Source organism: Myotis myotis, unplaced genomic scaffold (assembly GCF_014108235.1).
Source record: "Myotis myotis isolate mMyoMyo1 unplaced genomic scaffold, mMyoMyo1.p scaffold_m19_p_17, whole genome shotgun sequence".
NCBI lineage: Eukaryota > Metazoa > Chordata > Mammalia > Chiroptera > Vespertilionidae > Myotis > Myotis myotis.
In genome coordinates this window covers 14,177,619-14,189,974 of record NW_023416321.1, presented here as the reverse complement: position 1 = coordinate 14,189,974, position 12,356 = coordinate 14,177,619, and the positions used below count along the sequence as shown (strand labels likewise).

The following is a 12,356-nucleotide window of genomic DNA, read 5'->3' as shown; positions in this document are numbered from 1 at the left end:
TATAGGGAAGGGCAAGTAGTTGACTTAGGATAGGGTGGACTGGAGCATGAGGACAGAGTGGGCATTAGGGTGGAATGAAAGGCTGGGGTCAAATAACTCCAAGTCCTTGAATGCCTTATCAAGGAATGTGAACTTTAATCTGAAGATGGAGAATCATGAAGATTTTTCAAGTCAGACAATAAGAGATATACTAATTGTGCTCCGATTTGGACGATTACACTGTGGATAGAAGGGACTGGAAAAGGCAGAACTTACTGGGAAGATCAGATGGAGAGCAACTGCAATCCTCTTGGTTTAAAGGTGATGGATGAGGCTTAAACCCGGGTACAGATGGCAGGAACAAGGGAGACAGCAGAGATTACACAATCAGTAACTGGATGTGCTGGGGAAGTGTCAGGTAACTTGAAGCTTTGGTGCCTTGTTGGCTGGTAGGACAGTGGTACCAGTAACTAAAATTGGGAACAGGTGGAGCATTGGAATTGGGAAGGGAGAGGAGTGTGGTATTCAAGAAGAATTCTGTTCTTCTGGGAGTTCCTCTGGGGTCAGAGCTGGGTTAGTCTCCTTTCTGAGATAGTAGGCAGGAGTGCTGCTGACACACTGCTCCCACTTCTCCATCCCATCAGTCAACAGTGCTAGGATCCCTCAATGAATTCAAAGTTCTGCTAAGACTTCATTGAGTCCACAATTATTAACTTCTACTATGTGCCTGGCACTGAGCTAGGTGAAGTGGGTATAAAGAAAAACATTTTATCACCTTTGGTTTCCTTTCTAAACTCTGATGCATAAAAATCCCCAGTTAGTAGTATTTTACTTTGCTCAAATCTTTCTTGGACATATAATCAAAATGTTTGTGTTCAACTCTGTAAAACCCTCTAAGGAATTAAAGAAAGAGAAAAAAAAAAGAATCAATCCCTGTCCTCCCAGAACTTCTAACTTTATTGGGGAGCAGTGAACACAAAATGAACTGCACTCAAGATTCTGAAAAGCCAGTAAGCTTATATGGGACAGAGAATTATATCCTAAGAGTCAGGGAGGTCGGCCAGGAAATGCTGCAGACATTCAGATACGAATTGATAATGGGGAAGTGAAGGTGTCTCTGGTAAATAAGAATGGAAATGGTTGACAAGGCCTGGATTAGTCACTGAGGGCACAGAAGAGGCATGTCCATGTTGCAAGCCCAGGTGGCGGAGGCAGGCAGCTGCACAGAGCACTCTCTACAGGCCAGTCTGCTGCTTTCACTGGCACCTTGCCTGCTCAGAACATTACTTTTCATTTTTTTAACATCCTTTCTTTCTGGGCAGGAATTTTGCTATTTTAGGAAAATAGGCAGATCTGAGCATCCAACCCAAGGTTCATGTTGAATAGCTTCTCTTCAGTCAAGGGGAGAACACAGCTGTTATGAGTAGGAAAGAAATAGACATTGTACTCCTCCTTCCTGAAAGACTGAGGAAGAGAGAGGAAACTAATTTATCCCTGCATATCTATGTGGCTAGCTTTGATGCTGACCTTTCCTTTTTGTGATTTTTTGATACAGTAGAGGCTTTTATCAGCTCAGTAACAAGGCCTATTCCTTTCACCAGGTAGCTCTCAAGTACTGTACTGGTATTAAAGGGTTGAGGAGAATAATTGAAGACTGGTTCTGATATACAGAACTACTTCTGGAGGGCAAAAGCCAGGCAGATGACTCTTGCAATTCCACTGCCCTGAAGTTTATCCAAAATCTTAAAAATCAAACTCAGAAATTCCAACCCACTTACTTATTAGTGAGCACCTACATGCCATATACCCTATTACACAGAGATTACATACCTAAGAGGTAAGGCAGAAATAGAAAATTCGTGTGAGAAAGAGGGGCACATTCCAAAGCACCTACCAAAGACTGAGAAACTTTACTATACGTCCTCCCACATCATCATCTTTTCTCTCTACTTGGGCAGCCTGAGCTCTGAGAAGCACAATTCCAAACATCATAAAAAACTGGTTCTCAAGAGTCTATCCCTTGATCACTTCAAACAAGATGTTATTTGTAACCCTTAACTCCACCCTTTCCCAACTTGAATGGATGGGGCAACAATCACAACAGACTCTGCTAAGTTTCCACAAATCATTGGTTTATTAGAAAGTTCCTTTCCCTAATTTTACAGCATATATATCTCTATCATATGCGATAAAGTTAAATACAATCTGTTATGCTTGTAAGGAAGGATAGGCTATTTTGTTTTTCTTTACGTTTTTTAAAGTTTTGAAATCACTATTCTGAAAGTTAAAGAAAACTGCCCCTAGGAAGACAGAGGCAGCCAGAGTATGGCTCAATCTACAAGCTAATGGGAAGGGAAATAGCACAAAAATGTTAATACTGTATTATTTAAATTATTTACACGGGCTTCATGAAAGCAAAGAAAAATGAGTCCCTTCACATCAAAGACATTTCATTTTTCCAGTGCTAGTTATTAAAAAAGTGATGCTTCTGAACCACATGAGGAGCACTAAACAGGTAGGAGGCTCAGTCAAGAGCCTTGTTTGTCCAGCACTTGCTTCTCATAAACTCAAAACCTTTTCCATTTGGGAATTCGAGAAGAAAGGCAGAACACAGAGCCTTGGCCCAGGTAAGTAGGGTTTGTTTTTCGTGTCAGGTGACCACCCAACCAATTCTAGCCACAGGAATAGGCAGGGAAATGCCAAACAGGGATCCGCTAATTACACTAAAGATGGTGAGAAGTGCAATATAAACACTTTAGGGTCAGTGTGTTAATTAGGTCTGAAAACCTGGGTGAAAAGCAAGAAGAGGAAGAGGAATTGAGGTGGTATTTCCTCTGGTAGGTGCCATGGTGTCACAGAAGAGAAAAGGAATCTTCACTGCTTAAGCTAAACTGGGCTGAAGGCATGGAAACTATGAAGCAAAAGAATTTGCAGTATCTATAAATGTGCTCATGTCCCAACAAGAGGAGGAAGAAAACGGAACTCTACCATCCCCCAGTCTACTTCTACTTGTTTCTAGCCAACCAAAAAGGCACATTAAAAAACAAAAAATTATCAGAGAAGGCTAAGTACTAGGAAGGCAAATGGACTGCCTAGAACAAGGCATCAGAAATCCCCAATCACTCTGAATCTCACTGCTTTCAAATAAAGCTCTTGAATGTTTTCCTCCTCTGTGGGGCCCACCTGTTTTTCTGTAAAAAACAAAAACAAAGCATATGAAGAAGACCACCATAACTGAGTATTCCTCTGAACCCCCCAGCTGACTGATGCCCATTAGTTCAAACATCCCAGTGCCGGGGGCACCACTTAATGCAAATTACTGAACATTTTGTCCCAGCAAAAATGTTAAACAATGTTCTTTTTTTGCTCTGACATTTTTATAGTTCATAACTTCAAAAAATACATGAGTTTGATAAAATATACATGCTTAGTCATTTTTGCATCTAGCAGAAAACAAATACTTTATTTTTTGCTTTCATCTTATAACCTTTAGTTTCTTAATTCAACTAGGCAAACATATTTACACAAAGCCACCAGAACAAGGATCACTTAAAGAGCTAGATGTAAAAAATATTATTGCAGTATACTACAAATATGGAACCTTTTTTATGAGCTACAAAAAGCAGCATTTGCGTTTACAGAGTTCAGTGCAATTTTTTTACGTTAAAAAATCCTATAAATTAAGAAGGAAACATCAACATGACAGAAGAAAATACACCCTTCAGACATACAAGCTCCTCCCTGGGAAAGCACATGAGAAACTGTGTTCCGCATAGCTTGTAATCATGATAGGATCTTCTTTTCTGGGATAGTCCGATGTCTCTTCTGGGATGAGGGACACGAGGCCATCAGTGCCAAACGTGTGGCTCTTTATGTGGGAAGTGGATCCAAAAACAGAGTAGCATCTGATTCCAGGTCTGACTCCCTTTCCACCTCACCCAGGGAACACAAGGTCACCAAGGGATGGTCAGACATTGGGAAGGCAGGATCAGATGGACAACCCGCCGGCCAGAGAGGAGAAAAATGTTTTAAAATGTATAGAAGGGAAGAGCAGAGGTTAAACAGTAGAGGGAGAAGGGGAGCATATAAGCTTGACCATCTGGAAATGTTGCTACAGAGGGGTGGGTAGCACTTACTAGTGTTTCCTAGTCTAGAAACACAGGAGGGGGAGAGATACAAGGAAAGGGGGGGGGGGGGGGGAAATCCCTGATAGTGAATCCAAAGCAAACCTCAAATCTAAAACCACCCCTGCAAGCCAAAACCCAATTCTTTGGCTATCAGACACTGCCCATCCCAGCTTCTACTTGCTGGTATTAATGGCTCAACACTCCCAAGGGAAGACTTATGGGTCACCTTCCCTGGTCCTACCTGGGCTCTCATCCCCCAACTCATGTGCCATGGCCAGGGGGGTGCTGCAGGTCCTGACCTGAGAAGATGGGGTGAAGAAGTGGGTGAAGGTGGAGGGCAGTGGCAGCTGCTGCAGCAGGCCGTGGGGCAAGGAGGGTAGGATAGAGGGCAGCATGTGGGACAGGGTGGAAGGTGAAGGGTCCAGGATGGATGGCTGAGGCAGGAATGATGTGAATGGGATGGCTAGCGAGAAAGGTGGCAGGGTGGCCAGGGATGATTGAGTGAGTGAGGTGGGATAAGGAAATGGGGGTCAGGTGGGGCTGGGGAATATGATGTACTTGGGCAAGTGGCTGGGGATGAGGGTGGGGGTGAATGCCAATGGCAGCAGCAGCTGCTGCAGCATGATGCTGTAGGATGGCATGCTGAACAGTTGTGATGGAGGTGGCAGAGGCTGTGGCCGGCTGCTGAATGTGGATGGGCTGCAGGGCTGGAGTGGCTGGGGCCAGGGCAGCAGAGGCTGGAAAGGCTTTTACTTGCTTGGCTAGAAGCTGCTGCTGGATGTGCTGCTGTGCAGCCTGCTGGAGTTTGCTGTACTTCTCCATCTCCTCGGGGGTGAAGGTGATGGGCTGGCTTTCCAGGGGGGCCAGGGAAGCATCCTCTGTCCCATCAGCTGACTCGATACTAGGCTCCCCACTGGGAGGTGCATAACTGGAGAAGTGCTCAAGTTCTGGCACTATTGGCAGCAGGCTAGATTCCACAGGGCCTGGTTGACTGCCACTATCCAAGGATTCTAGGGTGTCCCCATCGCTCGGGTCAGGGAGGTAGTTATGGGAGATGGTTGGGTCCCCAGGAAAGCAATCAGAGTGCACTGGGGTGCCTAGTGGAGCCACAGGGTGATTAGCAGTAGTAGCTTCTTCAGATTTTGGCTCTTCTGGAGGTGGGTCTGATAAGGGGCCAGCGGTTTCCTCTGAGGGGTACTGATGTCCAAATGGGGCATCACTATTACCTGGAGGCCCTTCTTCTGTCTCTGACTGTTCTTGCTCTTCCCCTCTTTCTAAGCCAGACTCTTCACATTTCTTGGTGTTGGGCTTTCGGGTAGCTGGGAGTTTCCCTATCAGTGGAAGGACAGGCTTATTGCCAAGAGAGGGGGGGAGCTTGGGCCCAAAGTAACCTTGTGGGGGGTCCTTGAGCTTGAGCCCAGCTTTATTTGGGGTGGCCAGCACCTCCTCACTTACACTGAGTTTCCTCTCCACTTTCCTTGACTGGATCTTCTCCAGTAGAAGTTTGGCAGTGAGAGAGTTCTTATCTTCAGGGCTGCAGTCACTCTCTGATCCCCTTCCTGTGCTAACACTGCTGTTCTGGGAGGGTAGGCCTGTCCCTTTACTATCATCTCCTCTGCCATCTTCCTTTTTCTCATGGCCTTCTCCCCGACCTGATCGGAAATAATGAGGAGACTGGGAGCGGTAGATTTTGGAGCGAATGAAGTCTCGACGACCAGAACGCCTCTCCTCAGGGCTCTCATGACCCCATGATCCTTTCCTAGAGCCTGATCTTTGGGAAGGGCTTCTGGTGCTGCGGCTGCGGTCCCGGCTATAGCTGCGGCTTCGCTGCCAGCTGTGGGCTGTGGTACTACGGCTTCTCCGTTTGCTCCGGCTGCGGCTGCAACTACTGCTGCGGCTGCGGCCCCGGGATCTTGAGCGGTCTCTGGTATGACTCCGAGACCGGCTTCGGGACTGGCTGCAACTGAGGCTATAGTCATCGGAAGATGAATATTTGTGCCGTTTGGACCGGTGCTTGGAGCTGGTATAGTCTGAGTCATCAGAGTCATGGGAGCGCTTTGAGTGCCTTCGTGATCGGTCACTATAGTCACTATAGCTGTCATCAGAATAACTGTGCTGCCTACTATAGCAGCTCTGGTCTGAAGAAGCCTCTGAGCTACTTGAGTAAGAACGCTGGGAGGAGCGGTGTGAGGAATGGCGCCGGCCAGACCTTGAGCGGCTATGGGAATGCTCACTGCCCGAGTCTTCCTCTTCCTCCTCCTCCTCCTCTTCACTGTATTGGGATGGAGACTTCTGGTGCAGCCGGCGTGATGAAACATCATCACTATCCTCATCTCCACTGCTGGGTCGACTCCGATGGCTGGACCGGCTGCTCCGTTTGGTGCTAGCTCTTCGCTGGCAGGATGAAGTTGGAGGTTCACCTTTATGTTTCCTCCCACCATGATCTTGAGAGCTGCCACCACCTCCACTTTCATCCTTTTTGCCACTGCTCCCTTCTTCACCTGGGAGGGATCTCCGCTGGGAATCATCTTGGGCTCGCCGCCGTCTTCTTGGTGGAGCAGGGCTACCACTCCCAGGGGGTTCTGGTTTGGGTCCCCGTTCGGAATCTGCAGGGGCTGACTTATTCTTCTTCCGTTTTCGTTTCTTGCGCTTCTTAGACTTCTCCCCAGACTCAACCTTAGAGCTTTTGTCTTCTGGGTCAGCCTTGTGTTTCCGTTTGTGTTTGCTGGATTTTTTGTGCTTCTTTTTCTTTTTGTGTCGGTGGGACTTCCCAGATCGTTCCTTCTTGCTAGGAAGGCTTCTCCCTGTGTCTTCTGTTTCTGATCCATGGCTGCCACCAGGCTCCTGCTTATTCGGGCCGCGACAGGAAGATCCTGAAGCAGGTGCATCTATTCTATCTCCTGAGGAATGTTCTACTTTCTCTCCTCCTTCCTTGCTTTTATTTGGCTCACCAGGATCAAGGCCGTGGAGATGGTCCTTTGAGGAGCCTCCTATGTCCTTTGGCTTTTCTGTCCCTTTAGCTCTGGCATCTTTGTTCCTTGAAAGTTTAAAGTCAAAGTATAAAGGGTTACAACTGTATGAAATGGAGGGTTCTGCCTTGGTGAAAATTAATAGTTCTGATGGCCACTGGAGGGCAGTGCTTTCATCTTTGCTCAAAACTGGAAAGAAGGGGCCAGTAGGATGTTTGGGTCCCTCACGGCTTTCTTTTCCTGGTGGAGTGGTCTGAGAGGTTTCTTTAGAAGGGTTAGGCTCACACATCTGAATACCTGAAGACTTCTGACTCTCTAAACTCTGCTCACTTATGTCCCCTCCTGAAGCCTTCTTGGTTTCAGCTCTGCTTCCAGGTTCTGAGGGCTCAGCCACACTGGTTTCCGCCTGCTGCTCCGAGAACTCACTAACAGTCTTTTCTGCTCCTTGGCTTGCTGCCACCTTGCTTAAGCGTTTAGGCTTGGGAGAATTGCTTTTTTTGCTCTCTAGGGCATTCTTTGGGTGTGTATTATCACCACCTTCCATTTGTTCGCTAGCTCTCATAAAGAGGAGGAAGGGAAAATTAGGTTTTACTTTGCAATGTGCTGGGGGGATGTAGTGGTAATACTCTGGCTCTGTTGCCCCAGCTCCTTCTTCTCGCTTCATTCTTTTTAACTTAGATAATGTTGAGGCAAGGGACCCTCCATCCTGAGGGTCTTCGTCCTCTTTTTTGCCATCGAGATTACTACTAGCATCAGAGTCTCCCACCTTCTGCAGTCCTTGGTCAGACCCCTTCTCATCAGCTTTTGTTCCATCTTCAGAAGTTCCTTCCTCTGCGTGGTCCTTGAAAACTGATGCTATTGATTCGAGTTTGACAGGAGCCTTCTTGGCAAATGAAAATGACACTCCCAATTTTTGCAATGGGGTACCCAGATTATTCTTAATGCCAAAGCTGACACCTTGGGAGACTAACCCAGGAGCCTGTGACAGTCCAGTGGTAGTAGTGATTTGTACTGCAGTGAAAGGGCCTCCTTTATCTGTGGAGAATTCAGATCCTAGTCCACAAGTGGCAGGGACACTTATGCCACTATTTGTAGCTGATTCATCTTTATCATCATCTCCACCTTCTTCATCTACAGCCACTGTGGTTGGTCTGAACATAGGACCACTTCCAGGTGCACTACACATTGGTTTAGAAAAATAAAAAACAAACAAACAACAACAACAAAAAACAGGTTTAGGAGTACATTTCATGCTTCCTCTAAAATACCTCATGTTCTATCATTCTTTACAGGTAGGTCTAAAAGACACTGAGTGGTGGTCATTCCCTAGCCTTGTGTTAATGAAGGGAACTCTCACTGAGGTGAGGCAAAATCTCATACTGTTAATCTATCAAGCTACATTTCTTTTTTTTCTTTTTTCTTTTTTATTATTAGTTAAGGTATTACAAATGTGTCCTCATCCCCCCCATTAACCCCCAACCTCCCCCCCACACACACACACTCAAGCTACATTTCTAAAACTAGACAGTTACTACTATTTCTTCCTAAGGTATCTAAAATTAAAATATTTTATCATTATCATCTGGTAAAGTCTACCCATCCTGTATCCATGCTCATTTCTTACTGTATCATCCTACCCATCAGTATGCTATCAAATGTATGGCTGAACATCTATTCACAAGGTTCTATTCAGCTAAAAAAACAACACCCTAATTTTCTCTGCTTTCAAATTTCATTTTTTTTAAATGTGCATGTTCTCTGAGTTAAATATTATCAGAACCTCCAAAGTGCTACTACTCTATGGTGGTCTGTGGCTAGTATGTCTGTTTTAGAAATGAAGGGTCTGTGCCTATTTCCTGGGCCCCACATCTAAGCATTTACTTATAAAAAAAATTTTTTTTTTAAAAAAATTTGATTTCAGAGAGGGAGGGAGCAGGAGAGGTAGAAACATCAATGATAAGAGAGAATCATTGATTAGCTGCCTACTGCACGCCCCCAGAACCTGGGCATGTGCCTTGACGGGGAACTGAACATTAAACTGCCCTCCTGGTTCATGGATCAATGCTCAACCACGGAGCCACACCGGCCAGCTGCTTTGGCTTTGATTCTTTCTGGGCATTACATACAACGATCACGATGCTACTAAGGACTTTCTCAGGTTTGAAAACAGGAACATTGAGGAGCCTCAAAGCCAACATTTTAAAACCCTGTATGCTGGAAATTTTTATAGTATGTGAACTATAAAGGCATCTCTCAAGCTAAATTGAAGAACTAAGATACCTATTTTAAGTCCTCGTTATCTGAACTCTACCTACTAGCTGTCTTAAATTCAGGAATCAAATATATTTGGATAATGTGGTATCCCTTACTATCGGAAGATAGGAACCCAACAGATGTGGATAGCAATAGATACTTACACTGTGTCACAAAACCTACCACACAGCAAAGAAAACCTCAAACTGAATAAAAAGGGACTTATTTTGATATTTGCTTAGTCTTTGCCATGTTACTTCAGTAATATTTACTTACTATGGGGTCATGCATTACTCCTAGGACAATTAAATATCTGATGAGGGTTCAAAACTTTCTTTTATTCTCCCAAGAGATTACTCAGTCATTGTTTAGCTGTTTGTAAAACTGAGGAAAGTCACCTCTGAAGAAAAACATGTATTAAAAAATGTCCTGAACTAGAAAGTGGTCTGTTATATATATTTTAAGGAGGTACCCTTGCAACATGTACAAGAGGAATTGTTTTACTACATAAAGAGCTGCCAAAGAAGAAATCTATAGACAGTTTAACTCAACACTAGGGCTCAGGTCAATTCTGTTTCAAAACTTACACTAATATGTGTTTTCTCCCGTCCTCTGTCTCCAAAACATAAGAGAAGTAAATAAGTAAAACAGGATCCAGAGACAAAAATAAACCTAGTAAGTCCAGGAATGAGGCTGTAAACTTTTAATAGGAGCAATCAGTTTATCTTATAACTGTAACCAGTTCCTTCCTTTGGTCCTGGTCAACCATTAAAAATAAACATGGGGCCCTAGCTGGTTTGGCTCAGTGGGCAGAGTGTCAGTCTGCGCACTGAAGGGCCCTGGGTTCAATTCTGGTCAAGGGCACAGGCCCAGGTTGTGGGCTCAATCCCTAGTGGGGGAGGGCAGGAGGCAGCCTATCAATGATTCAGTGATTCTCTCCCATCACTGATGTTTCTATCTTTCTCTCCCTTCCACTCTGAAATCAATAAAAATGTATTTTAAAAAACAAACAAACATGGGGCCCAGCCAGTGTGGCTCAGTGGTTGAGCACTGATCCATGAACCAGGAGGGCAGTTTTATGTTTCTATCTCTCTCTCCCTCTCCCTTCCTCTCTCTGATATCAATTAAAAATAAAAAAAATAAAAACAGAACAAGCACGGGTGGGGGGGGGGGTGGAGGAGGTTATATGGGGGATAAATGATGATGGAAAAAAATAACAAAATAAAGGGAGAAAAAAATCAACTCAACCCAAACCAAACAAACAAACATGGGGGGGTCTAGTCCTTCTAACTGAGCATATATTCACAAATCTTCCGATGCTTAAAGACTGGGTCCCCAAAGTCTAATTGCTTAGAAATTCAGCCTTAAGTGGAAAAAATTTCACCGAAGGCAAAATACCAGCTCCAAACTGTTAAGCAGGAACCTCAGAGCATTCCCTAGGTTTCATAGTGTTTAGTACTAACTTATAGTACTTAAAGGCATTTACTACACTTGAATCTGTGCTGCGGTACTTTTTGGTTATAAAATAATAATGTAACAAATGTGCTTTTCTACATAAGAATGAATGTCGGAGATAGGAACAATAATAGTGTATAATTTATTGAGCGTAATTTATATGTACTAAGCACTTTTAATGTAATAACTTAATCACTCTTCACAACTATAGAGATTAGACTGTTATTACCATCTCCATCTTACAGATAAGAAAACTGAGGCATAGAGGTTAGATAATTTAAGATCACACAGATTGTAGAATATGGCCTCAGATGAGCATCTTCTTAATCAGTATATCATACTCTAAGTATCGATATGCTTTTAGGTTGAAAGAGGGAATCTATTAAAAACTTAAGCATTGCCCTAACCGGTTTGGCTCAGTGGATAGAGTGTTGGCCTGCGGGCTCAAGGGTCCCAGGTTCGATTCCGGTCAAGGGCATGTACCTTGGTTGCGGGCACATCCGCAGTAGGGGTGTGCAGGAGGCAGCTGATCGATGTTTCTAACTCTCTATCCCTCACCCTTCCTCTGTAAAAAATCAATAAAATATATTTAAAAAAAAACACACCAAAAAACAAAAAAAAACTTAAGCATTATAATTCTTAAATCTTAAGGATTATAATTATCCATAGACTCTCTGAGAGAAAATGTCCTCACCATTCAGCTTGTTTTCTTTGCTCTGCCAACTCATGGAGACGCCGAAGGGCTTTTTCCTGTTTCTTCTCATCCTTGCGGGATCTTGAAGAAACATTTCGAGCAAACTCTCTCTGCTTGAGATCTTTCAATCTCTGGGGTAACAAAAGAAGGGAACAGAGGGTGGGTGATTTAGAGTAACTTGGGGATCCTGAAAACAAGGCCTTTAAAATTTACCCTCAATCAATGGTTATAGTGCTAGTGTAGAATACATTGTTATACTCTCTTCTGGTAATAGAAAACACAATGGCTGATTACTTTGGGTAACACACTTGTAGTATCTGCATTTCTAATTAAGACAGCATACCATTTGCTTTATTGGGAAAACTTAAATGATGTCAGAAGCAATGAGCAAATTTTAGAACACTAGGAAGAAAGAAAAGGGACTATTTAATCACCTGCTCTTCCAGGATGCAAAACCAGACAAATAGAACATGAGATAAATTGTAATAACACAAGCCAAAGAAAACAGAAAGGGGTTAAACTAGTACAGAAAGTTACCCAGGTGTAAGATCTTAAAAAGCAATGTACAGCTTACATGGGGAGGTTATTTGAATCAGAACTAACAAATAGAAAGCATACTTTTATTTCACCATAAAAAGGTGCTATTATTTCTTTTTAGCATGAACAGTTTTCCTGTGACTATCAAACAAACCGTTTTCCAATGCTACTAGCATGTTCGGAGCTCACCAGTTCGACCATGTTTCATCCGGTCATTCTGGTGAAATTAGACAGTAATATGTGTAGCTTTTCATTGCTTCATGGCCCTGAGAGGAACATCCAGGGGATGAGAAGGGAGAATAGAGATAAGTCAAAGAATTTATTACTTAAAATCCTAATAAA

The 12,356-nt window shown here is 43.8% G+C and overlaps 1 protein-coding gene across 16 annotated transcripts in view; it reads right to left on the bottom strand.

Annotated features, from left to right (window-relative positions):
- Window positions 1-2,090: 2,090 nt before the first annotated feature.
- Window positions 2,091-12,356, bottom strand: part of GPATCH8 (G-patch domain containing 8) — a 73,905-nt gene continuing 63,639 nt past the window's right edge. For 15 of the 16 annotated variants that reach the window (XM_036339545.1, XM_036339558.1, XM_036339552.1 and 12 more), the window contains 2 exons: window positions 11,478-11,608; window positions 2,091-8,253 (listed from right to left, as the gene is read on the bottom strand). In XM_036339545.1, the coding sequence (XP_036195438.1) occupies window positions 4,368-8,253; window positions 11,478-11,608 (4,017 nt within the window). In that variant the 3' untranslated portion in view covers window positions 2,091-4,367. Of the gene's footprint in view, window positions 8,254-11,477; window positions 11,609-12,203; window positions 12,231-12,356 lie in introns of those variants that run through there. The other variant, XM_036339560.1, reaches the window with a different exon arrangement.